The sequence below is a fragment of the Tenrec ecaudatus genome, chromosome 10 (genome assembly GCF_050624435.1).
Source record: "Tenrec ecaudatus isolate mTenEca1 chromosome 10, mTenEca1.hap1, whole genome shotgun sequence".
In the NCBI taxonomy this organism is placed as follows: Eukaryota; Metazoa; Chordata; class Mammalia; order Afrosoricida; family Tenrecidae; genus Tenrec; species Tenrec ecaudatus.
Genome location: NC_134539.1, coordinates 109,159,045 through 109,180,978, shown reverse-complemented (window position 1 = coordinate 109,180,978; position 21,934 = coordinate 109,159,045). Strand labels below are relative to the sequence as shown.

The following is a 21,934-nucleotide window of genomic DNA, read 5'->3' as shown; positions in this document are numbered from 1 at the left end:
GTGGCAGGCTACACACCCATAGGTGTTTAATTTGGTTGTAACTTTTTAAAAGATAGGATTATAAAATGGGCATCTTAAGACAAAAGCAAAATTGGAAAAGTAGGAAGTAAAAAAGTAGGAGCCGTGAATTGTGTGTGAAGATGGGGTGGACCTCCAAAACTAGCTCTGAAACCTAACCTGTGATGGGAAATTCCCCCGCCCCCAGCACTCCCTGTTGTGTGTGCTGGGGCGGCCCAACACCCCCATGCCATGTGGAGTTACCCTGACTCCACACAGCAGCCTGTGCTGCGGAGCCCTGGGGGAAGCCAGTGGCAGCCATCTCCTGTGACTTCTATTAGGGAAGTAGCAGGCACGCCCTTGGGTCACCAACAGGACTTTCCCTCCATAGCGGCAAATGGGTAACCCTGGCAGCTGATGCCCCTCACAGCCAGGTGAGACTGGACACACAAACACGGCAGAGACTGGAGCAGCAGGCTTCAAAAACTCACTTTATTCCAATGTGAAATGAAGACGTGATGGTTTAAAAACAAGAAAAAAGTTCTTGATCAGCGGTGGGATTGCTTTGCTGGCTAGCTCCAGCCCACTCCCTTTGAAACAAGGTCGTCTGGGCGGACCATCTCCCTAGGCAGCTCTTGGCCAAGCCCCAGAGGCCCCACCCCAGGACCCACTCCCCACAAGTTGTCAGTCTCAGGGGCAAGGTACAGCAGACAGGCCACAGGGCTGCCCTACCCTGCCACCGGAGCCCCTCTCTCTGCAGAAGGTGCGGTGCCAGATGCCCAGGGAGGGAGGGAGCTGGCCCACAAGAACAGGACATAGTCACTCCACTCGGAAACTTCCTCAGGATCCATGATCAGTCCAGCCCTCTCCCCCTGGCCCCGCCCCACACTGCGTTAGGCAGCTCGGGTTAAAATGGAGAGGATACATTCAGACCCTAGCCCCCAAGGTTTTCCCCATTTGGGGAGCAGGAAGAGGGTGGCAGGTCAGAGCACATGGGCCAAGCACAGGGTCCCCCAGTCTGAGCCACAGCATAGGTCACCCAGTCCCTGATCCTGAAACCACAGCAGCTCCAATCGTTCGAAAACTCAAGTACATCTCACCCTCCGGCCCTGCCAGAGCTGTCTCCCCCCACCCCCCTCAACCCATCCCCAAGACACAGGACAGCCCCACCTTCCTGGCTTCCACCCTAGTCCCCTCCGGCCAGGCTGGGCCCCGGGGCAGCAGCCTTAATGTCAAGCATACAAATGACCTGAGAAGTCGCATCTGCACTCACCCACTCAGGACTGACTCGCTCAGGGCTATGTACAGTGGGCTCAAGGCAGGGACACATTCGCACACACCTGCTTGAAGGCGGGGGACACCACCCCGCACAGGGAACTGACGCCCACACACTCCATCACGTGGCTTCAATGGGGCTCGGCCTCAGACGCTGAACCAGTGCAAAACATCTTGAAGCGGGGCAGCGGGCTGGGCCAGGGTCCCAGGAGGGCACTGGGGGTGGGGTGGGGTTAGAAATGTGGAGGGAGAGAGGCTGCTTCCTCTTCCAGTCTGCAGGGCGTGCCCCCTTCTCCTGGAGTCTGGATGGCTGGGCACTGGGGCAGCTGAGTGTCCGTCGGGCCCTCACTTTCTAGACCGGCAGGCTTGGAGCAGGCTCATTGGCGGCCGGGGGCTGTAAGTCCGCCTCCTCTGGGGGCCCTGTGGGCTCCGGCTCAGTGGGCTCCTCGGCCTGGTTCCTGCTGGCCTCCTGCAGCTGGTGCCGCCGCGCCACCTCGGCCTTCAGGTTCTCCAGGTCCTTTTGGCTGAGCGGGTCGGGTGGAGGGTGGGGTGTCAGAGTGGACCTGGGCCCTCTCTGCCACCCTTGGGCTCTCATGGAATGTGCCCTCAGGACCAAACCAGGCTCTGGGCATTGTTTCGGGAGGGACTTCCTCGTCCCCTGCACTAACGGGAGGAAAAAGGGCGCCCATGGATTCACAAAGGCCCCTCGTGACGGCCACTCTGGAGGCACCAGCCACTGCGTAATTGTGCCCACCAGAACCCGTTTCCGTTCTCAGCCGTGTGAGTGTGTGTGGGGGGGGGCGGAGGATCGGGGATCCTCCCGGTGCAGGACCTCACCTGAGAGGAATGAAGAGGATGCCGTTGATGACGTTGAGCTGCTCCAGGACACTGGCCATGCTGGGGGCTGTGAACTGCATGCCGCGGGGAGCATGAGCGGGGAGAGCAGGAAGGCTGGGTGTGGAGCCCCCCAGCGCACCCACCCATGGACAGACAGACAGACAGACAGACCTTGAGGGGAGGGATGTTGGCGCTGGAGCCACTGCGGTAGATCTCATTCATGGTGCGCTGCAGGGTCACGGCCTGCTGGGTCAGGCACTTGAGGTACTCGGAGCTCTCCTTGGTTTTCTCGTGGTCCTCGCCCAGCTACAGGGGGGCAGGCAGGGGAGGGGGGGGCGCTCTGAGCCTGGAGGCCTGGCTCCACCCTCGAGCCCTGCCCAGCCCACCTGAGACTGCTCTGTTTCTAGTGGACCGTGGCGAACGGCCGGCACTGAACCCTCACACACGGAGGGACGGTGCTCACAGCCTTTGAGCGGTGCAGCTGGTCTTTGCCCAGCACCACTCCCATGAACCAGGCTAAGCCCCCAGCAGACCCTGCCCCTCCCACCGTGGTCACCAGGCCCCTGCCCACCTGGGTCTTGTAGATGGTGTAGCCCTCCTTCTCGTGCTGCAGGGCGGACCGGAACTCCGCTTTGCTCTCATAGACCCGGGCAACCAGGTGGTGGCTGCAAAGAGGTCAGGCGTGAATGGGGTGGCCGAGGATACGAGGGGGCTGGGCAGTGTGCCTGATTTTCAGGGGAGATGGGGATCTACTCTAAAGCCCTCTCTGGCATCTAGAGAGCAGGACAGGAGGACCAGATGCAAGACCAAGCACTGTCTCAGAACCCCCATGAGCCAGGACAGCTCACCTGAGGGCCACCTTGAGGGACTTGGGCCCGTGGTACTTGGTGCTGACGGCCAGCGCATTCTCCAGGAAGCGCAGCGCCAGGTCGCACTCCATCACCCCGTGCAGTACCAGCCCGATGTTGTTCTGGGGGGTGGGGGAGAGGCCAGTCAGTCAGGTCCTGATGTCCTGGGACTGTGGGCTAGCCCCCAGCCCTGGCACTCACGTCCAGCAAGGCCACCTCCGGGTGGTCTTCCCCGAACACAAGCAGCATGAGGTAGCGGGCACGGTACAGCAGGCTCAAGGCTGTGGACAGCTGGCTGCTGGCGAAGCAGTACAGGGCCAGATGCATCTGCAGGGCGGGCTGAGGTCAGGCCAGGCCAGGCCAGGCTGCAGGCCCCACCCTCACAGACCCCAGCCCTACGCACATATTCCTGGATGGTGTTGGGGTGCTCGATGCCCATCACGCGCTCGCTCATCAGCACTGCCTTCTGCTGGTTGCTCAGGGCCTGAGAAGAGACGGTGGGCGGAGGGCCCCACCCCTGGCCTTACCACTGACGTCGGCACCCTGTCTCTGCATGAAGGCAGTAGAGGGGGACCCAAGGGGAGCCCTGCAATCTTTCTGCCTCCCTCTGACTGTGCAAACACCATGCCCTTAAACTTCCTCTTCCCAAAGAACCTGTCATAAACCCTTCAAGACTACTCCACAAGTGTGTTGTTGAGACATACACGGCACACATACACACACACTGACAATTCCTATAGCTGAAGTGGGGTGGGGCACCCCCCAGGTCTCCCTGGTCTACATTGGAGGGTCTCTAAGTGGAGCCTTCAACTCAACTCCGCAGCACCCCGTTTCCCACCCCCAGGCAGGCCTCACCTCGCCATAGTCGCCCATGATATAGTGCAGCCGGGCGAGCAGGCGCAGACAGGCGCAGATCTCCACGTGCATGGCCCCGTACACGTTGTTAAACAGGTTCAGGGCCTCAGTGATGAGCTCGCAGCCCTCCTTCAGGAAGCCTGGGGGTCGGGCGCCCACAGGTGGCACGTCAGGGTGGACCGAGGAGACCCCAGCCCCTGCCCGACCCTGCTGGGCCACGCACCCTGTTGTACTTTGGCCTGCCCACTCTGGAAGAAGTGGAAGGCGTCGGAGGCCTTGGGGCTGACGTGCTTGACCACAGGAAAGATGTTGAGCACGTCCTCCTCCGTGAAGGCTGGCTTGTGGCGGCTATCGAAGCTGTACTCCTTCAGCAAGATCTGGGGACGGAGTCCGGCACTTGGCAGCCAGCCTCGGACCCAGCAACCCGCACCACGTGCAGCACCCTAATGGCCCCGGGTATCTTGCCGGGAGGAGGGGCCAGGAGCCCATGCCCACCTGGATCCCAGTCTTCAGGGAGATCTCCCGCAGCAGCGTGATCTTCTGCAGGCCATAGTTCTCCACCGCCTGGTCCACGGTCTCACTGTGGGCGGGAGGTAGCCGTCGGCCCCTCTGCCAAGAACAGCATGCCCACCCAGACGCCAGTCCCTCCAACCGGCACTCAGAATGGACCGCCTGTCCCCACTCCCCAAACTCTCCGAGCTAGCACCTGTCTTCCTCATTTCACTGACCAGTGACCATGGACCAGGGCTGCAGGAGACTCCTCATGCCACCCAGGAACAAAGGACTCAGGGCCATCGAGACACGCACATGGGCGTGTGTACACTCACACTCACACACACACACACACACACACACACACACACACGCCTAGGCCCATACCACTCAAGGCTGAAGTCAAAGTAGTTCTTAGCCTCCTGGCAGATGTTCTTCCAGAGCTCCTGGGGGGTCATGACGGCCCAGGCTGTGTTATCCGCAGCCCCCGGGGGCCGGTTTTTCCTCCTCCTGTTCCTCTTCTTGGAGACTAGCTCGTCAGCAGGCAGGTGGGCCACGGGGTTGGGGTAGGAGCTCAGGAAGCAGTTCAGGAAGTGGCTGATGGCGGCTGAGAGCCCCGAGAGCTCCACCCCCTGCAAGGGAGCACAGGACCAGTCACAGGCCCTCAGCCCCAACACCGGGCTCTTACCCACCTGTGGGCACACAGGGGCAGTACCTGTAGGTAGGTCTTGAAGATGTGTTTGGCAGAGCGGGTGATGAGTTCTCCAATACCGATTTTCTACAAGGGTTTAGAACAGGAAACCATGCTCAGGCCCCAGGACTCCCCTTGGACTCCCCAACCGAGGCCCAGTCTGGGCTCAGCACTCACATAGACATGGTCCAACTGGCTGCGGGCGGGACTCCGGAGCAGCAGGCCCAGCACCTTGCCCAGGTAGCGCATGTTGATTCCCCGCTGACGCATCACCTCGGCCAGCGTGGCGCCATCCATGGGCAGCACGGCGTGGTCCGCACAGTCCTTCACCTGCGGGCTGCAGCAGGTCAGGCCCCACCAGCCCAGGGCCCTGCCCCCGGCCCCGCCTGGAAAGCCCGCTCCCTGGGCCAAGGGAGGGAGGGGGACAAAGGCCCAGGCTCTCCCCCAAGAAAAAGCGGGCAGGGACAAAACAGTAGCAAGGCCAGGAGGACCTGCCCCAGGCCTCCACAGGGTTGGATGGGACTCCCCGGGCAGCAGGAATGAAGGGGCACCTGTGGGTGAATTAAGAGAGCCCACAGCGGGAGGGGGGAAGGGATAGAGGAGGGAGTCTGCTGAGTGTGTCCAGCTTAGCACTGCCTTAGCAGGAACACCCACTGTCTAAAGGGCTTGTGGGAATGAGGAGATGGGCACTCGCCCACCTCTCCCCATTCCCACAGGTACAGACACCCTAGCTGTCAGCCACACAGGGTGGGGGTAGGGACCCATGGCAGTATGGACTCTGGGCCTGGAGGCTCACACCCCCTCAGGGTGGGTTTCCCCATCTGTGAAAGGAGGCCAATACTTCTGCCTTCCTCGTCCCAGCGCCCTATGCTGCAGACCCCCGCGGCGCTCACCAAGCCCGGGATCTGGCAGGAGAGCAGGAAGGCAGCTGCATCTTTCAACAGCTGCTTCTGGTCTCGAACTTCCTCCTGGCAGGACTCAGGGAAGCGGACCCCTGGGAGAGAGAGAGGGAGGGAAGTGGTACCCAGATGGGGGAAGGACCCTTCCCCTGCCGTGACCCTGGGCCTGCCTGGCCCCGCTGCTTGCCTGGTGAGAAGATGTCGGGGTTGAAGCGGATGTCGAAGGCAGTGCTGCTGACGGAGCCCACAGCCTTGCAGGCATTGCAGATGACCTCCCGGCTCCGCGGGTCAGCTGTGGAGAGGGGCCACCTGCTCTCAGTGGGGCTGCCCTGTGCCAGCCTCCGAAGGTCGCTCTCCCTGGGTCCCCACTGCCCCCACCTGCACCGTCGTCTGAGGCGATGGTCTCTGCCAGCTCCTTCGCCTTGGCCAGGCCACTCGCACTGCCGCCCTCCTCTGCCCTACCCGCTTCCATGCCCGGGGAAGCTTCCGGTTTGGACTCCAGTGAGGGCGGGCCATCGTTTTCCGGGGAGGTGAGGGTCTCTATCTTGCTAGCTTTCTGCTGCATCAGCTGCAGGGCGGCCAGCTTCATGAAGAGGAGGTACCTGGAGAGGGTAGATACCCTGAAGTTAGCGGGCTGGACACCACCACCCCCAGGCAGAGGACACACCACCTCCACTGTGTCAACAACATGCCAGCCCAACAACGGGCCCCAGAGGCAGTGTGTGGGCCAGGGAGGAGCAGCTAACCTCTCAGACAGGGCTCCCACCCGGACGGCAGGACCACCTGAAGTTCAGAGAGGGGCAAGCAGCCGTCGGGTGGGCCTAAGACCCCTGGCCACAGGACTGGACAGGTCCTGGCAGTGGGGCTGGAGGAAGCTGGGCTGGGGGGGGCGGCGGGGAGGGGACACTCACCGGTGCTCCACGAAAGCATCCACCAGCTCCTGGCGCAGGCAGCAGAGCTTGTGGCGGTGGGTGCGGGGGAAGCCTGCTCGGGTGCACTCCTCGGGCAGGGCCTCGCCGGGCACAGGCAGGAAGTTGAGGTCGGGCGGGAAGGTGCGCAGCAGGTCGAGGATGTAGTGGCGCCCGTCGTTGCCGATGATGCCCTTGCACTCGACGGAGGAGCACAGCTCCACCTCCTCGTCGCGCTCGTTGAGCACGCGGTGCCGCAGGATCTTGAGGGGCCGGCTCGTGCGCTCCAGCAGCTCCAGGTAGCGGGGGTGGGACACCACCGTCTTGCCAAAGTCGATGGAGCCGTAGATGACGCTCTGCTCCTGGTCCCGCTCCAGGATGCCGGGGATGATGGACTGGGCCGTGACGCGGTAGCCGCGGTAGTCCACCACCACTGTGCCCAGCGTGTACAGCCCCTCCACGTCCACTGCGTTGTAGGTGCGCACGCCGTTCAGGTCGTTGGTGGGGGCTACGTAGGCCGCCACGTCCCCACCAAAGTCTTTGTAGTGGTCGCGGACATCGAAGCCCAGGCTGAAGAAGATGTTGTTCCAGATGAACATCTGCATCTTGGTCTCCTCGCTGGGGTTGATGGCCATCACGTTGCCGTCAATGACCGCCAGGGCACCCCGCGTGGCTGCGGCCGTGAAGTCGCTGTGCACCTGGTGGGGGAGCAGCGTGAGACCAGCTCACCAGACCGCGGGCCACCTCCAACCTAACCAAGCTCAGCTAAACCCTCTTTGTAAGAGGCGGCTCCCTCCAATCCCCCCACCCCTCGGCCCGCGAGGAGGGCGCGGCTGAGTGACCAGCCAGATGTGGGCAAACCAAACCCGTAAGGTGGACCTGGACAGGACCCTCAGGCCCGCCTTCTCAACTCTAAGACGGCGAGGGCACAAGCACTGAACTTTACAAGGAGGCAGGACGACTGCCCCAGAGGAGCCTCCAAAGCCCTGCAGTAGCCTGCGGCCCAGTCAGGCCCCAGAACCACGGGCCGACCACTATCCCCAGCAGCAAGGCCACGCTGCAGTCTAAACTCAGCTTTTCAAAGCCATCTTTCCTTTACTCAGCCGCCTTAGTGACAAGCACCAGCAACTTTCGAACCCCAATGCAATAGCTCTGTACAGACAGGCCGTGGCGGGCAGTGTGCCCACGTGCAGGACAGGGGCTGGAGCGGACCTGGCTGCTTGCCCAGCTCACAAGCAAGACCCCTGACCAGTCTCTGGGAGCAGGCCGGGCAGAGCCGAGTGCTCCCTAGTCAGAGAGGGGCTGGAGCACCTTGAATATGGCTCGTTCCCGTAGCAGCCGCTCGGGCAGGTTCTTGCGTGGAAGCTCCCTTGTGGTCTGCAGCTCCTCATTCCAGTCCCGGGTCTGTGGAAGGACCAAGGGGGAGCAGGAAGCTCAGCCTCGGCCCCATAGCAGCGCCACCTCCTCCTCCTTCTGCTCCCACAGGGCACAGTGCCCCTGGGGGCTTCCACCGAGGGACGGCACAAGCCAGGACGCAGGTACCTGTCCAGGAATGTGCTCTTCGTAGCCCAGCCGTGAGGTGTAGGCATCCTCTGCGCGCACACAGTCCATGGCGTGCTCCGCCTGGGGGGCCGTCCAGCTGTACACCTGGAATGGGGTGGCAATCCTCTCGAACGGGTGGCGCTGGACCCTGTCGGGGGGAGGTGGGGAGAGATGGGGTGGAGACTTGACCAGGGCACCCTTTTCTCCTAGGTCGCCACCTGGTCCTGCATGGCCCTCAACAAGACCCCACCCCGAGAAGTCACCGAAACACACGTAAACCTCTCCTGGGGTCTCTGGCATTCGTCCAGGCTGACAGTCCCTAAAGCGGGACCATTGGCCGGAGGCCCAGCTGGCCACTTTGTCCCAACTCCAACGTGACATGGGATGTGACAGCGGCAGTACCTTTTCTTCTGCAGCACAGCAAAGTTTTTTTTGAAGGTGGGGCTGATCTGGTTGAGCAGCTCCACCAGGGAATGGCTGAGGAAGCGGGGATTCGCAGGCTTGGGGTTGAAGTGATACGCTGTGGACCTGCGAGAGAAGGGGCGGCGGTCACTGGGCAGGCAAGGGGACAGGGGGTTGGGGGGTGAGGGGTGGAGAGAGCAGGCACTCACTGGTTCAGGTAGAAGCCCCGAGTGGAGGCGGTGATGCTGACTTGCCGGTCCTCGGCCGTGATCACAAACAGGTACATGAGGTCCCCATGCATCTTGCGATTCCCGGGTGGCGGATTCCAGCCACTCATGGTGAGCACCTTCAGACACTGCAGGGGCTACAAGCACCGGGGGCCGAGCTTGAGTGCCCTGGCCTCCTGGCGCGGTAGCTCTGCCCCACCAGGGCCCGCTCCCGGGTGCTCCACCAGGAGCCCTACCTTCCAGTCACGGTTTTGGGGCTGCAGGGGACACAGCGGCCGCTCCCGGCTGCCCGGAAGGATGTACTCAGGAGGCGTGCAATCTATGGGGTCCATCTCCAAACCCTTCTTCCGCTTCCCGCTATCTGAGGGACCAGAGGCTGGTGGTCAGCACACGGCCTGCCCAGGGGCCCACAACTCCTCTTGGCCCCTCCCAGGCCCCACCCACAGGCCAATGCCCCCCGCACCTCCCAGGTCACCATCAGTGAAGACGCTCAGGAAGGAGAGGGAGTTGCAGTCCACCCCGTTGAAGGCATCGGACGGGTCCAGGCTCTTGAGCAGGTCTCGGACGTGGCGCACGTGGATTCGGGCCTCACGCACGGTGTAGGGCTCTGCCAGGACGGGGGTGGGCGGGGCTTAGTCAGAGGCCAGCCTGCTGTGGCCCTGCACCCTGGAACCACCCACCTGGCAGAGAAAATAACAGTTCAGGTGGCACTATCAGGGGTGACTTTAATGTCCCACTTTAAGACTTCCGTTTTTAAGTCCCAGCATGAGCATATATGCTGGGGGTTCCGGTTTCTAAACACGTACCCCCACAGGCTGGCAGGGACGGGCAGAGATCCCTGTTTACAAAGGACCCAGGCCTCGGGGCGCGCATGAAAGCCACTGCCCTAGTGGGTGGAGCCTCACGAGCTCCTCGGTTCCCTATAGTCCCATCCCTATTCTTCCCAAGACACCCCAAACCCCAGAACACCTAACACCTGGCCAGTGTGCTTCGTGAGATTTTAACAGTGGCTCTCAGAGGGAGGAGAGGGGTTCCACTGTCCAGTGAGTAGTGAGTGGCACACCTAGTTTACAGGTGTTTTCCATACCAACTATGAATAAAGCTCACATGCCCTGGGACCCAAGTCCTTAGTTGACACCAGCGTCGGTCCCCCACCCCTCCCTGCAGGGCTGGGAGACTGTTTTGTTTTCAGAGTCAACTTTCCTCTTTGTAGGCCTTGCTCAATCCTCTCCCCCTTTTTTCAGAGAGGTACTCTGGCTGTGTGATAAGCAGGCCCTGCCCTGCCCACTTCATCCACTGGGGCACTCAGATAGTGCAGGGGGAGAGGCCTCAGCTGCCTGGCATGCTCAGGTCCTAGCGCTCTCTGTCCACGGACCCACCTTCCACCACGCGCAGCACTGAGCCTTCCTGCAGCCCCTCAACACTGCGCAGCTCTGAGAAGTGGTCCAGCATGTTGCCATCCAGGTGCAGCGAGAAGCAGGTGCGATGGCAGGTGTCTTCTCGGTCCATGAGCACCTGGTGGATCTCCTGCACCATCTCCTGGGGGGATACCTGCCAGGGAGATGGCCCCATCCACCCCAGTGAGAGGCCACATGGTGGAGAGCTAGGTCTCAGCCCCCTCCCCAGACCAAGGGACCTATGGTCCTAGAGAAAAAGTCCCAAATTCTGCCCACATACACCATGCCCACCTGTCTTGTGTGCACACGTGTGTGTGTGTGTGTGCGTGCATATGAGAGCGAGCACGAGAGCATTTTCCCTCTGGGGCCCAATGAGGCAGGGGTATAAGACTATGGGTCTGCCCTGGACCATGCAGCAGCACCCACTGCCCTGTGCCGAAGTGGCATAATGCTCCAGGGCAAAGCAGGAGACTTGAAGCCGAGGGAGCCTGGCTTCAGCACCCACCCGCCCCTGCCACACATCTGCCCACACACCTGGCATTTTCAGGGGCAGTTGTTCTCCAGTAATAGAGGAGTGGCCTGAAGTTGCCCTCAGTCCCAGGTTCACCACACTAGCTCAAATGACCTTGAGGCATTTGACCCCCATCTGCTGCCAACAGCTTGGGCCTCACAAGAGTGGGGCTTGGCTTTCTGGCCCCGAGCCTTGGTCCTCCGCCTACATCTCACCTGCAGAGAGAAGGGCTCGATCCCTGGAGCCAGGATCTTCACAGAAAAGCCGGTGTCCTGGATGACAATGACCTCCTGTCCAGTGGCCTCATCTCCGGGCTCCGCCTCCTCCAGCCCGTTCTCTTGAGGGGGCTCCACCTCCCCCACCTCCTCCTTCAGACTCTCTGGGCAGTCCCCATTCAACAGCATGACTGGTGCTGGTTCTAGGAGTGGCAGAAAGAGGCACAGTCAGATGGGCAGGGCTGGTGAGGTGGGATGCTCCACTTCTCCTGGGTGCCCCTCAGGAGAGGCCTACATGTCCTCCTGAAACCTGGCCCCAACCCAGACACATAATCCCACCTCACCCTTAGCATACCCCTTTCACCTGTAGTTCAAGGTCTCCTCCCTTCTATAGCCAAGTCCTCAAAATGCCCCCAGCCACCCACCCGTCATTTCTTCCTCCCCTCCGCGGACTGACAGTGTGAGGGGCTGAACTAGGCCTTATGCCACCCCAATGCTGGGTTCTAAAACTCTAGCCTCTATGCTTATACTCCCACTCGGGAATGGGCTGGCTTTGCTGTGAATGCGACAAGATCAGTGCAGTCTGTGTCTTGAGTCAATCCCGTTGGAGATATAAATAAAAGAGATTAAACAAGCAGAGACTGGGCAAGAGAGCGGCCAAGCCACAGGAAGAGCAGCCAAGAGCAGAAGCTCAGAGACAAGGACCCTTCCTGAGAGCAGGGAGAGGGAGCAAGTCTTCTCCCCCGGGAGCCAGTGCCCCAGATTGGGACTCCTAGCCTCCTCGAAGGCCTTCTGGTTCCGCACTGGGCTGCTAACCACAAGGTCAGCAGTCCAGAACCACCAGTAGCTCCTTTATCGTCTCAGAAAGGCACAGGGGCAGTCGTGTCCTGCCCTGTAAGGTTCCTGTGAATCAGCGGGGACCCCCTTGATGGCAGTGAGCCGAGGCCCCTCCACGACAGAAAATGAACCTCTGTTACAGTCTCCTGCGTTTGGTTGCTCACTTTGGCACCACCGGAAAATTAAGATAGGATTTGGCACCAAAATGTGAGGGTGCTGCTCTCATAAACGCTGACAATACCAAAGTAGTTGGGGAATTGGTTCATGGGTGGCTGCGGAAGAGCCCTGAGGTGCGTAATAGTAAGGCTGTTGGCTCCTGTCAAGATTTCACCGTCTCAGAACCCACCAGAGGGTCCCATGTGCCGGAATCCACTCGATGGCGGTAGATTTGGTTAGAACAGTGAGCACCTCGGGTAGACGTACAGACATCAGGTGCGATTCTGGTGACGCCTCCGAAGGAAGTAGAGAGCTACAGAGACTGTTTCTAGCGTCTCAGGAAGCAGGCATGGCCCCAGGAGCAGAATGCTGCTAGGAATGTGAGCATTTCACATGCATCTTATGAGGCTTCATAAAACAATCAGACTCATCGGAATGCTGTTCAAATGTTTGGTGGGAGGTAGAGCTGGTCAGTGAGGAGCTTAAATATTTGGCTGAGGAGATTTCTAGGCACAATCTCACTGGGGCCACATGGTTTCTACTTTGCTGCTTATAAATTGTGAGGGAAAGACTGAAGAGTGAACTGACTGGAAAAAGTCGGTTGAACACATTTAACGCCTCGTGTCCCAGAATGTTCACCCAAGTGGCTACACAATTTTCTGTTAAAAGGAGATTCAGCCTGTCCTTAAGCTTTAAACCACACCAGCTAGATCTAATCCATAACCACAGCACGAAACCCATCAGCTTAGACTGAAGGGGACAGAGCCGGGAGAGGCAGGAAGCACATAAGAGAGCTCCACCTGCTGTCCTCTGAGAACAGACAAGAGCCATCCCAGGGGCAGCTCTGGGGAGCGGAACTGTCAGGGGCGGAGCTAAAAGCAGAGCCTTCTCGGTTTCAAAGACCTGGATCTTTGCCAACCCGACTCCAGTGCTAAGCTGGCTCTGGTGCCCGAGGGCGAGGTTGCTGTGAAGGGCCAAGGGGATGGGGTCACAGACTTGGATGGAGTAGGAAAGTGGGCCAGGCCAAAGTGCAGGCAGGGGAGTTGCTGCCCAGGGTGGAGGCACCTCCACTCAGAAGATTCCCCTAAACAGGGTGAGGGTTGAGCCTTGAGAGCTGATGTGACCTTTTCTGTGGGCTCTGGGCTTGCTTGGTGTCCACTACCCTATCTCTCCCCCACCCCCCACACTTCTCCCATTTGGAATGAGAACATCTACCTTGTGCCTAGTCCACAACCGTACTTGGTAAGTAGGGAACTTAGATTCTAGATTTCCCAGGTTCACAGCACAGAGAGGACTTTTGCCCCAGGACGGAACACACCTAACGCTCATTTATGTTTGATTTAGATGCTTCAGAAGATAAAACTTTGGACTGAGAGTTGATTTAAGATGGGCAGTAAGAGCATGAATTTTGGGGAGCCACTGGGTAAAATACGATCAATGGATTGAATCCTGTTCCCCTAAATGATGTGCTGTAAATCTCAAACCTCTAATGTGTGTGGCTAAAATCCCATTCAAGAAGGGGCTAGCTTTGTCATGAGACTAGTGTACAGGGTGTCTTGAGCCAATCTTTTTTTCTAATCATTTTATTGGGGGATCATGCAACTCTTATCAAAATCCATATACACAGACATCAATTGTATAAAGCACATTTGTACATTCATTACTCTCATCATTCTCTCAAAACATTTGCTCTCCATGTAAGCCCCTGGCATCTGCTCGATTTTCCCCCTCCCTCCCCGCTCCCCTGAGTCAATCTCTTTTGAGATAGAAAAAAAAAAAAAAAAAGAAACAAGCAAAACAGTGATGAGACATGCCAAGCCCCCAAAGACCACCCAGAAGCAGGAGGTCAGAGACACAGGGACCTTCCTCCAGAGCTGGTGGGGCGAAAGCCTTCCACCACCCTGGATTTGAACACCTGGCCTCCTGAACTGTGAGAAAATAGAGGTATCCACTTATGGCCTTGCTGTCGGAGCCCTGACAACCTAGACAGACATCAACACTGGCCCCTCCCTCACTTCCTCTCGGGCTCCATCTTGCTCAGGGCTGAAGGCAATGCTGAGGGGGTGGAGCTCCTAATTATCTCCCCACCTCCTCCGGGGTGTCCAACAGCTGCCTGCCTCATAGCACACAGCCCCTCAGGTACTCTACTTACTCTTCAGCAGAGACAAGCTTCCCATCCCAGGCCAGCACACTGGGGCACCAGCCTGGGCTCCTGCAGCTCCCCTTGCCAAGGTAGCTAGCTTTGCCTCCTGAAACATGCCACACCTTCCCTCCCACCTTCCATCTGGTTCCCGATGCCCCTGCTCCTTGATGTACCAGCCCACTTAACAAACTTCTCCTCCTTCATCGCCTAAACAATTAAACTTTCTTCCCTGAGGCCTGGCCAAAAACTCCAACTGGCAGAATCCAAGCCCCTTCCTCTCCTCCATTATTTCCTGAAAACAAAGCACCAGCTACCTGGGCCAGGTCCTGCTGGATTGGGCTGGGTGCTCACACGGCAGCTTCTCGCCCCCTCCTTACACAGGCACAGCAAAAGGGCACTGAATTCATCAAGTCAATTACTATAAACCTCTGCTAACGCACACATTGTTGACAGGTGGGAGCAGGTAACAGAACCTCCCATTTCCATCAAGAACAACAAAGGAGAACCCCCTTCCTGCCCAGGAAATCCTCCCACATAGCAGAGGCCTCCCTGCATCGCTCACTTGGCAAACTGGGTGGTTCCACCCATTGGCCAGTGGGCTCTGGGTCCCTTCCTGACAGGTCAGCTCACCCAAGGCCCAGGGGCGCTGCTCTGGGTCTCTGGTCCCCTGGCTCTTGCCCCAAGATTCCAGGCTGCTTCCCATCCCTACCCAACTGGAGTGCAAGTGGCGGGTTCTCCAGGGCAGTGTGGCTCTTATCGAAGCCACGAGAACATGAAGCAGGGGACCCAAGGAACGAATTGGGAATTCCAGGAGCTCAGAGCAGTGGCTGCGAAGGGTCCCCATGTGCTCAGACACAGCCCCCATTGTGAGGATGACACAGGACTGGAGAGTAATTTCTTCTGATGCTCCTCAACCAGCTCAATAGCACCTCATTGTATACCCAATCATGCCCAAGGCTCAGAAGGGCGAAGGGTGTTAGCAAGGTCACAGAGTCCTACCCAGAGGCCGTACCATTACATACCATTCACTGCTCCGAAGCCTGCTCCCCAGGCCTCCAAGGAACTGCTCAGCTGCTACTGAACACACAAGGATGGCCTCAGCTCTCCCCTCCCACTCCAAACAGCCCCGGGCAGGACAGCCCGCTCCAATTACATGGGACAGAGGCCCGGGAAGGGCCGGAAGAAGGTTGGCTGCAGGTAGGGTCTTACAAAGCCCAGGGGTGAGAGTGAGGTGGGAAGAGTCCCACCTGATCTGAGGGGATAGTTTGGGCCTCTCAGAGGCCAAAAGTGAGCCCACTGAGATTAGGCCCAGAGATCTGGGCCCAGACAGGCAGGGGGCGGTCACAGCCTCCAGCACTCCCTTCCCAGCGCCCAGGGAGTGCCAATGAATCACCCAAGGTTCCAACCCCCAGGTACCCAACCCCCAACCCAATTCCACAGCAAGATGGCTGGTGCCCCAGGGTCTCCACATTCCTGGGACAACCTGAAGGTGTCCCCACCACTGGAAGAAGGCCAAGAAACCTCCCCGCAGGATTTGGGCTAGTCCTTGCCGCCCCGCAGCCCACCTGGTTCAGCTGACAGCTGCCTTCTCCTGGGCTCGGGGGCCTCGGGTCTGCCATGGAAGGGAGGAAGCTCAGGCCTGATACCGCCCCTGTCCCTTGTTCTTGTCTCAGCCACTACCTTTGTCTCCACGCAGCTGGTCGACCCAGGGCCGGCTTCGGGTTTCAGTGGGGCCAAGCCTGCCGGGGCAGCCCCAGGAAGGACACACTCCCCCAGCCTTGCATCCTGCTCAAGGTCAGCCAGAAGGACAGCTGCAGGCCAGCAGGCCCCAGTGGCTCCAGGACCCCAGGGAAAGCTGTGGTTGGAACGTGGAGCCCCTTCGCCGTGGCCCTCAGAATGGGAGGCACTATGGGTGAAGTCGCTGGAAGGGCAGGAGAACCTAGCGTTTGGGGTGCCTGGGCCCCTCAGGACTGAGGGTCCAGGGGACTGGCTGGTGGGAGTCGGGTACAGCAGAGGGGTCCTCTCCTCGGCTCCGGTTCCAGCGGGGCTGGGCAGGACTGCTTCGGCCAGCTGCTGGCAACAGCTGGCACAGACCCGGGCCCAAGCCATAGGGTGGCAGCCACCCCCTGTCCACCAGACACTCACAGACGCTGAGCGCCTGGCTGCTTCCTGGGTCAAGTGCTTGGCTTGGGCCTCTGGCTGAGGGTGCCCCCTGCAAGTGACCTGGCACCTCTCCCTTCCTGAATCGCTTGCTCTAGGGGGAGGGGATAATGGGCCCCTAGTCTCAGAGGACAGCTACACTGGTGCCCCAGGCCTCCAGCTCCACCAGCTCCACCAAGAACTGCTGGCAGGCTCTTCCTTCCCTTCTTCCCTTCCCAGCAGCCTCTGGGCTGCCAGAGAAAACTAAGTCTCCCCCCAGCCCCGCCTCCCCCCGGAAAACAGAGCTGCCAGCCAGGGGCCAAAGGCCATTTGCTGTGGAGAGGAGCATGCCCAGCCTCGCCAGGGCACCTTCCCAGGGCCTCCCAGGCATCCATACTAACCAGGGTGGGGGCAGGGAGCCAAGCATGCTCCCCTCCATCCAGTCCTGGGGCCCAGGCAGCCTTGACAGCTGGCACTGACACTCTTTCCATCGCGCCACTCAGCTTCACCCAGGCTCGAGAAGGAGAGCCTCCCACAAACAGCCCCCAATGAGGGTCCCCCATCCCCACCCCCCATCCCGGTGACCAGAGCCCAGGCTCCCTCTTGGCCCAGTCCTGTGCACGCCTCAGGGAAGGACACTAAGGTTCCTCAGGGAGAACAGGACGCAAGCTGCCCATGCCAGGATGCAGAGTGACGGGCAGTGCCCAGGTCAGAAAGAGACCCAGCTTGTCAGATGCCCAAACCCACAGCCCCCGAGGGCCACTTCCACAGAGTACTGCCCACCCTCCTATGCTCAGGGCCAGGTCTACCCCAGATTCCAAGATGCCCCCCAAACCTCTACCCACCCTGGATTGGTGTGTATATTCCTCTTACATGGTGTTGGGGACCCTGAGGCCCTGAACACGAGGGAGAGGAAGACTGAGAGGGCAGGCTGTCCTGTGCAGAGGCACTGCACCCGGGAGACTTAATGGCTCAGGTCGGAGTGCAGAGGTGAGACAGTCCTGGGCCTGGAGGTAGAGGACCTCAGCACAAGCAGGTAGGAGGGGAAAAAACCCTGTGTGCACCTTCTCCTGCCTGGCCCCCCCTTGCTCAAAGAACTGTGCCAGGGCCAGCCCCACCCCAGCAAGTGAGGCTCCAACAGGAAGTAAGGCCACAAAATCTCCACCACCCCATCCCAGGAACCTGGGGCTTCAAGGACGGGATGTGAGCAGGCAGGCAGACAGGCAGTCCGCCTGTAGGAGATCCCAGTGGGGAAGGCACCCATCTCCATTCTTCCGGTCCCAACTGGGCAGAGATGAGTACGCATGGTCTGGGAAAAGCATTCCTAGAGCTGCTCCTGGAGGATCCTGTTGGGGAGCTCCCCTAAGCCCCCAAACTCCTCCCCAGCCAGTCAACCCTCTCTGCCTCCAGGTCACAGCTCCAGGGAGCCCTCCCCTGGCAGAAGGAACTTGACACACCACTGTGAACTTGAAAAACCTGCCTGTTCTCTTAACACTTTAAAAGATGATTTCTTCTAAGAAGGTAACCAACCCCTTTTCTATCCACCCCCACAGGGAAAACAACAACACAACCTTGATCACCTCCTCCTCCAGGTATGGGGAGCCCTTCAGAGCTCTGGGGCCTAGGGGAGAGCTGCCTGCTGGGAATCTCCAAAAAGGCCCCTCCTTCTCCAAGCAGACCCAGGCTGGCAGTTATTCAAGCCCCAGCCCTCCCTACTAGCTCCCAGGGCCAGGGCCATTGCTGCCCCGCTCCACCCCCACCCTAGTAAGCTTCCAGTTGCCCCCAAGCCAGCACTATGCCCTTCCCCTGACCCACCTTGTTCAGATGGAGCCCAGAGGCACACAGCTGAGAGGCTGTTGTCCTCAGGCCCTCCAAGAGACCCTCTCCCTTCCTCAGCCCCACATCCTCAGCATTCGACCCAAACCCGGATATCCATCCCAGCTTCCTCCGGGAGAAGGCTGGAGTTGCCTAGGCACACTGGCCACGTGCTGGAAATTCAAATGCTCCACTCCACAACTAGGCCACCATGTGACCTTGGACCAGTCACTTCATCTCTTCAGGGCTCTTTGCTACAGGAGAAATCTGCCAACTCTTATCTCCTTTTATCCAGCCTGGGGCCCCACTGACTCATATCCACTAGCCTCCAAGCAGGACAAAGCTTGGCAGGTTGGAGTTGTCAACATTCATTGTTCTGCCCAAATCTTGGCCTTGTCCAAGCAATCAGCAAAGGCACCACGGACCTTGCCCGCCACCCACAAGGTAACCAACCCCATTGTGACCCCACTAGCAATCTGGCTGGGGTGGGAAAGTCTCCTAGGTCAGCCCCAGGCGGGAAGGGGATGGTAAGTGAGTGAAGTTAAGACAATGCCTTGTAGAGAGCAGCTGGGGGTACAGTGGGAGAGAGCAGTAGCTCTGCACCCCAACTCGGGCACAGAGGGGAGATGTTCCCATCTCTGCGAGATCTGAGGAAGATCTGGACTGCTAACTCCAGGGACCCAGGGAGTGAAGGGAGGGGGGCCCACGAGTGGCAGGCTGCAGCCACTCCCACAGGCACCAGCACGCGGTCCCCCAGGGGGGAGCTGGGAGCTCCACTCCACACTAATGACCTTTGCCTTAAAAAGAACAACTCTGAGCTGACCCACTTTTCGCAATAAGGCGGGTTAATGATCAAGTTCGGGCACAAACACCTCCCCCAGCCAAGGAGCGTGCCTACTCTTCCTCCACAGCACACTCCCCACCTACCCCCAACCTCCACATTCTGCAGAACTCCCAGGTTAAGACGAACAGGACCAACACCTTTAGGGCAAGGGCAGAGTTCAGGGCAGCAAGCCTTGTCTCTAGGGAATGAACGAATAAGTTTCCTCACAACACACCCACCCCGCCCAAAACTCCCTCCCCTCCCCACCGAGCATGCCCAAGAAGTCCCAAACGGAACCTCACTCGCAGGGCTGCAGCCGCGCGCAGAGGGAATGACTGGGATTCAGACGCACACCAGTCCCTGTTGGGAGACGGCCTGCAAGTGTCAGAAGTAACCCCACCGGGAGGGCTCCCGACCGGGCATGGAGGGTGTGGGGGCGCCGATTTCCTTCGTCTGTGGCGGCTGTCTCCCCCCCCCATCCTGAGACCGCTCTAGCACGCACGTGTCCCCACGATCTGGCACGCGTGTGCGCGCCACAGCCGCCCTCCCCGGGACCCCACGTGCGAAGCCCGGGACAACGCCGGGGGCGGCAGTGAAGGTGACCTTCAGGGCGGGGGCGGCCCGGTGGAAGGCCCGGCGGGATGCATGCAGTCCCAATGCGGAAGGAAGTGGACGGTCCCCGCAGAGCCCTGAGCCCGCCCGCCCGCTAGCCTAGTCCAGCCCTCCCAGCCCGGCTGCCGGCTGGCCCCAGCCCTGCTCACCGGCCGCGCCGGGCCGCCCCTTGCCACCGGCCTGCGAGCTGGGCTCCCGGGCGCTGTCGGCCGGGGCGGCCGCCGGCAACTCGTCCGTCTTGATGACCATGGTGGCAGGAGCGGGCGTCCGGCTCGGCAGTCCGCGCCGCCCGCCGCGCCACTAACCCAAGTGCCCTGCGCGCCGCGGCCGCTGCAGGAAGGACAGAGTCACCGGCCCACGTGGTGCGCGCTGTCTCCTTTGACCCCTTCGCCGCTCCCCTGCCCCGCCCTCGCGCCCAGCCCGGCCCACGGAAGCCCGCGAGGGACAAAACGCGCCGCGCCGGCTTGGCTATCAAACAGAGGTGGTGACTTTCCCGAACGCCTTAAAGGGAACGCATCCAGACTCGGAGGGGGAAAAGAGACTTCGGCCCCCGGAGGGGCGGGGCTTCGAGGAGACCTCCCTCTAGTTCGCTCCTGGGCGGCCGGACGCCGTGACCTTGGGTGGAGGCTCGTTTAGGACTGCCAATGCTAACCCAACCCTCCCTTCCCCCAATGACCCTCTGCTTCCTATTGCAAATCTGCCAACTAACCACGCGGTGTTTAATCTGCAGAGTTAACGTGACCCTCAGCGCCCTTTCTGAGCAGGGTGCGAGACGGGCTCCTCTTTCCCGCCGCAGGAGTTGGGGTGGGGTGCGTCTGGCTTCGAGAGGTGGCAGGGCATTGTAGGTCCCGGCACAGCCAACGGAGGGGGGAGGGGCAAATGACACTAAAGTGTCAACCTGACACCCACCAAACTTTGTCCTGAGCCTTTAGGGGCGGGCGCCTTCCTTACCAGAATCTTCCAAACGCTCCCCTCCCACCTCCCTTCCGCCAGATGGGCACCTTCTCCAAATTTTATAATAGAAGAAACGGACCACCGAGCAAACTATCGTCAGGCTGACTCCACGGCCACTTGAGTAGCTCAGCTTCGACTGGTGAGCGGTGAGGAAGGAAGCCTGCGAGGGGCGCAGGGGTGACATTGGAACCTGGGCTTGGCCGCGGATTAAACTTTAGGCAGAGGGAATGGAGAGGGTTTTCGGCGCACAGACCCAGGCAATTAGTTATCAGTTCAGGCTTCCTCCCAACCTTTGCGAGGGGTGAATGACAACTGCAGTCCCTGGAGAAAGACATCCCGCTTGGGAAGGTAGAGCAAGACCCTCATCAAGATGGATGGATACAGTGGTTGCAACAGTGGGCTCAGTCGTAGCGAGGATCGTGAGGATGGCGCGGGACCGGCAAGTGTTCTGTTGCACACGGGTGTGCTAGGAGTTAGAACCACTCACTGAGGATGCCGAATGGAACTACAGCTGCAGAGGTGGATCCTGTAGTTACTGGGAGCCACCGCTTGAAATCTGACTCACAGGGACGCTGTGTGTTGTTACAGAGTAGAACTGCCCCATAAGCGTTTCTTGGCTCTCATCCAGAAGGTTAATGGTTCAAACCCACTCTGAAGTAAGGCAAAAATGATCTGCTTCAGAAGTCACAGCTTTGAAAGCCTGCTCTGCACATACAGGGTCACCACGAGGCAAAACTAACTTGACCAATAATCTTGACAGCAATCTTCATGGAAGCAGATGGTCAGGCCTTTTCTTAAGTGGTACCGTTTGTTTGTACCACCTAAGAACCTTGGGAGCAGGTTCTAGAAAACAAACAAACCTATTGTTATCTGGTTATTCCTACCCATCTTGATCCTAAAGGACAAACTACAACTGATTTTTTTTTTTTCTCTTCAGGCCAGGAGTTTTATTACTCAATAATCTAAAATGTAGTACTTAGGCTGATTGCTTTTTAAAAGAACCAGCTAATTCTTTGAAAGGGTATTAGTAAATCCTCAGAATACCTCAAAAAAAACCGACTCCGGTACCCATTAACCTTTTAGTGTTACTTTCAAGGTAGAGAACATGCATTTCTATTTCTTTATCTTTTTTTTTTTTTGCAAATGATTCTTCCGGTTTCCAAGATTGTAATCTTTAGGAAAACAGATTGCTACTCCCTCCTCCCAAGGAATAACTAGTTGGTTCTAACCCCTGACTTTTGGGTTACCCACCCAGTCCTTCAACACTGTCTGCGGAGGGCTCCGTGGGACTGGTGAAAATGCAGAGAAAGGAAGGGAGAGAGAGAAAGTGAACTCTGTCCTGGTGTGCAGGTGGTGGGA

The 21,934-nt window shown here is 59.2% G+C and overlaps 1 protein-coding gene across 2 annotated transcripts; it reads right to left on the bottom strand.

Moving 5' to 3' along the window:
• Positions 1 to 475: 475 nt before the first annotated feature.
• CLUH (CLUH binding protein of NUMT mRNA) lies at positions 476 to 19,990 on the bottom strand. 2 transcript variants are annotated; one of them, XM_075561185.1, is made up of 26 exons: positions 19,771 to 19,990; positions 11,097 to 11,299; positions 10,353 to 10,524; positions 9,449 to 9,580; positions 9,210 to 9,334; positions 8,956 to 9,110; positions 8,747 to 8,872; positions 8,345 to 8,492; positions 8,114 to 8,206; positions 6,806 to 7,500; positions 6,273 to 6,496; positions 6,082 to 6,186; positions 5,889 to 5,989; positions 5,173 to 5,325; positions 5,020 to 5,082; positions 4,692 to 4,936; positions 4,308 to 4,392; positions 4,036 to 4,189; positions 3,813 to 3,952; positions 3,361 to 3,441; positions 3,159 to 3,284; positions 2,958 to 3,079; positions 2,681 to 2,774; positions 2,281 to 2,415; positions 2,110 to 2,183; positions 476 to 1,796 (listed from the first exon to the last, which is right to left on the bottom strand). In XM_075561185.1, the coding sequence occupies exons 1-26, from the start codon at positions 19,868 to 19,870 to the stop codon at positions 1,625 to 1,627; spliced, it is 4,023 nt and encodes a 1,340-aa protein (XP_075417300.1). In that variant the 5' UTR covers positions 19,871 to 19,990; the 3' UTR covers positions 476 to 1,624. The 2 variants fall into 2 exon arrangements, with proteins under 2 accessions (XP_075417300.1, XP_075417298.1); XM_075561183.1 differs by having other exon boundaries at positions 9,437 to 9,580; positions 19,771 to 19,989.
• Positions 19,991 to 21,934: the final 1,944 nt, after the last annotated feature.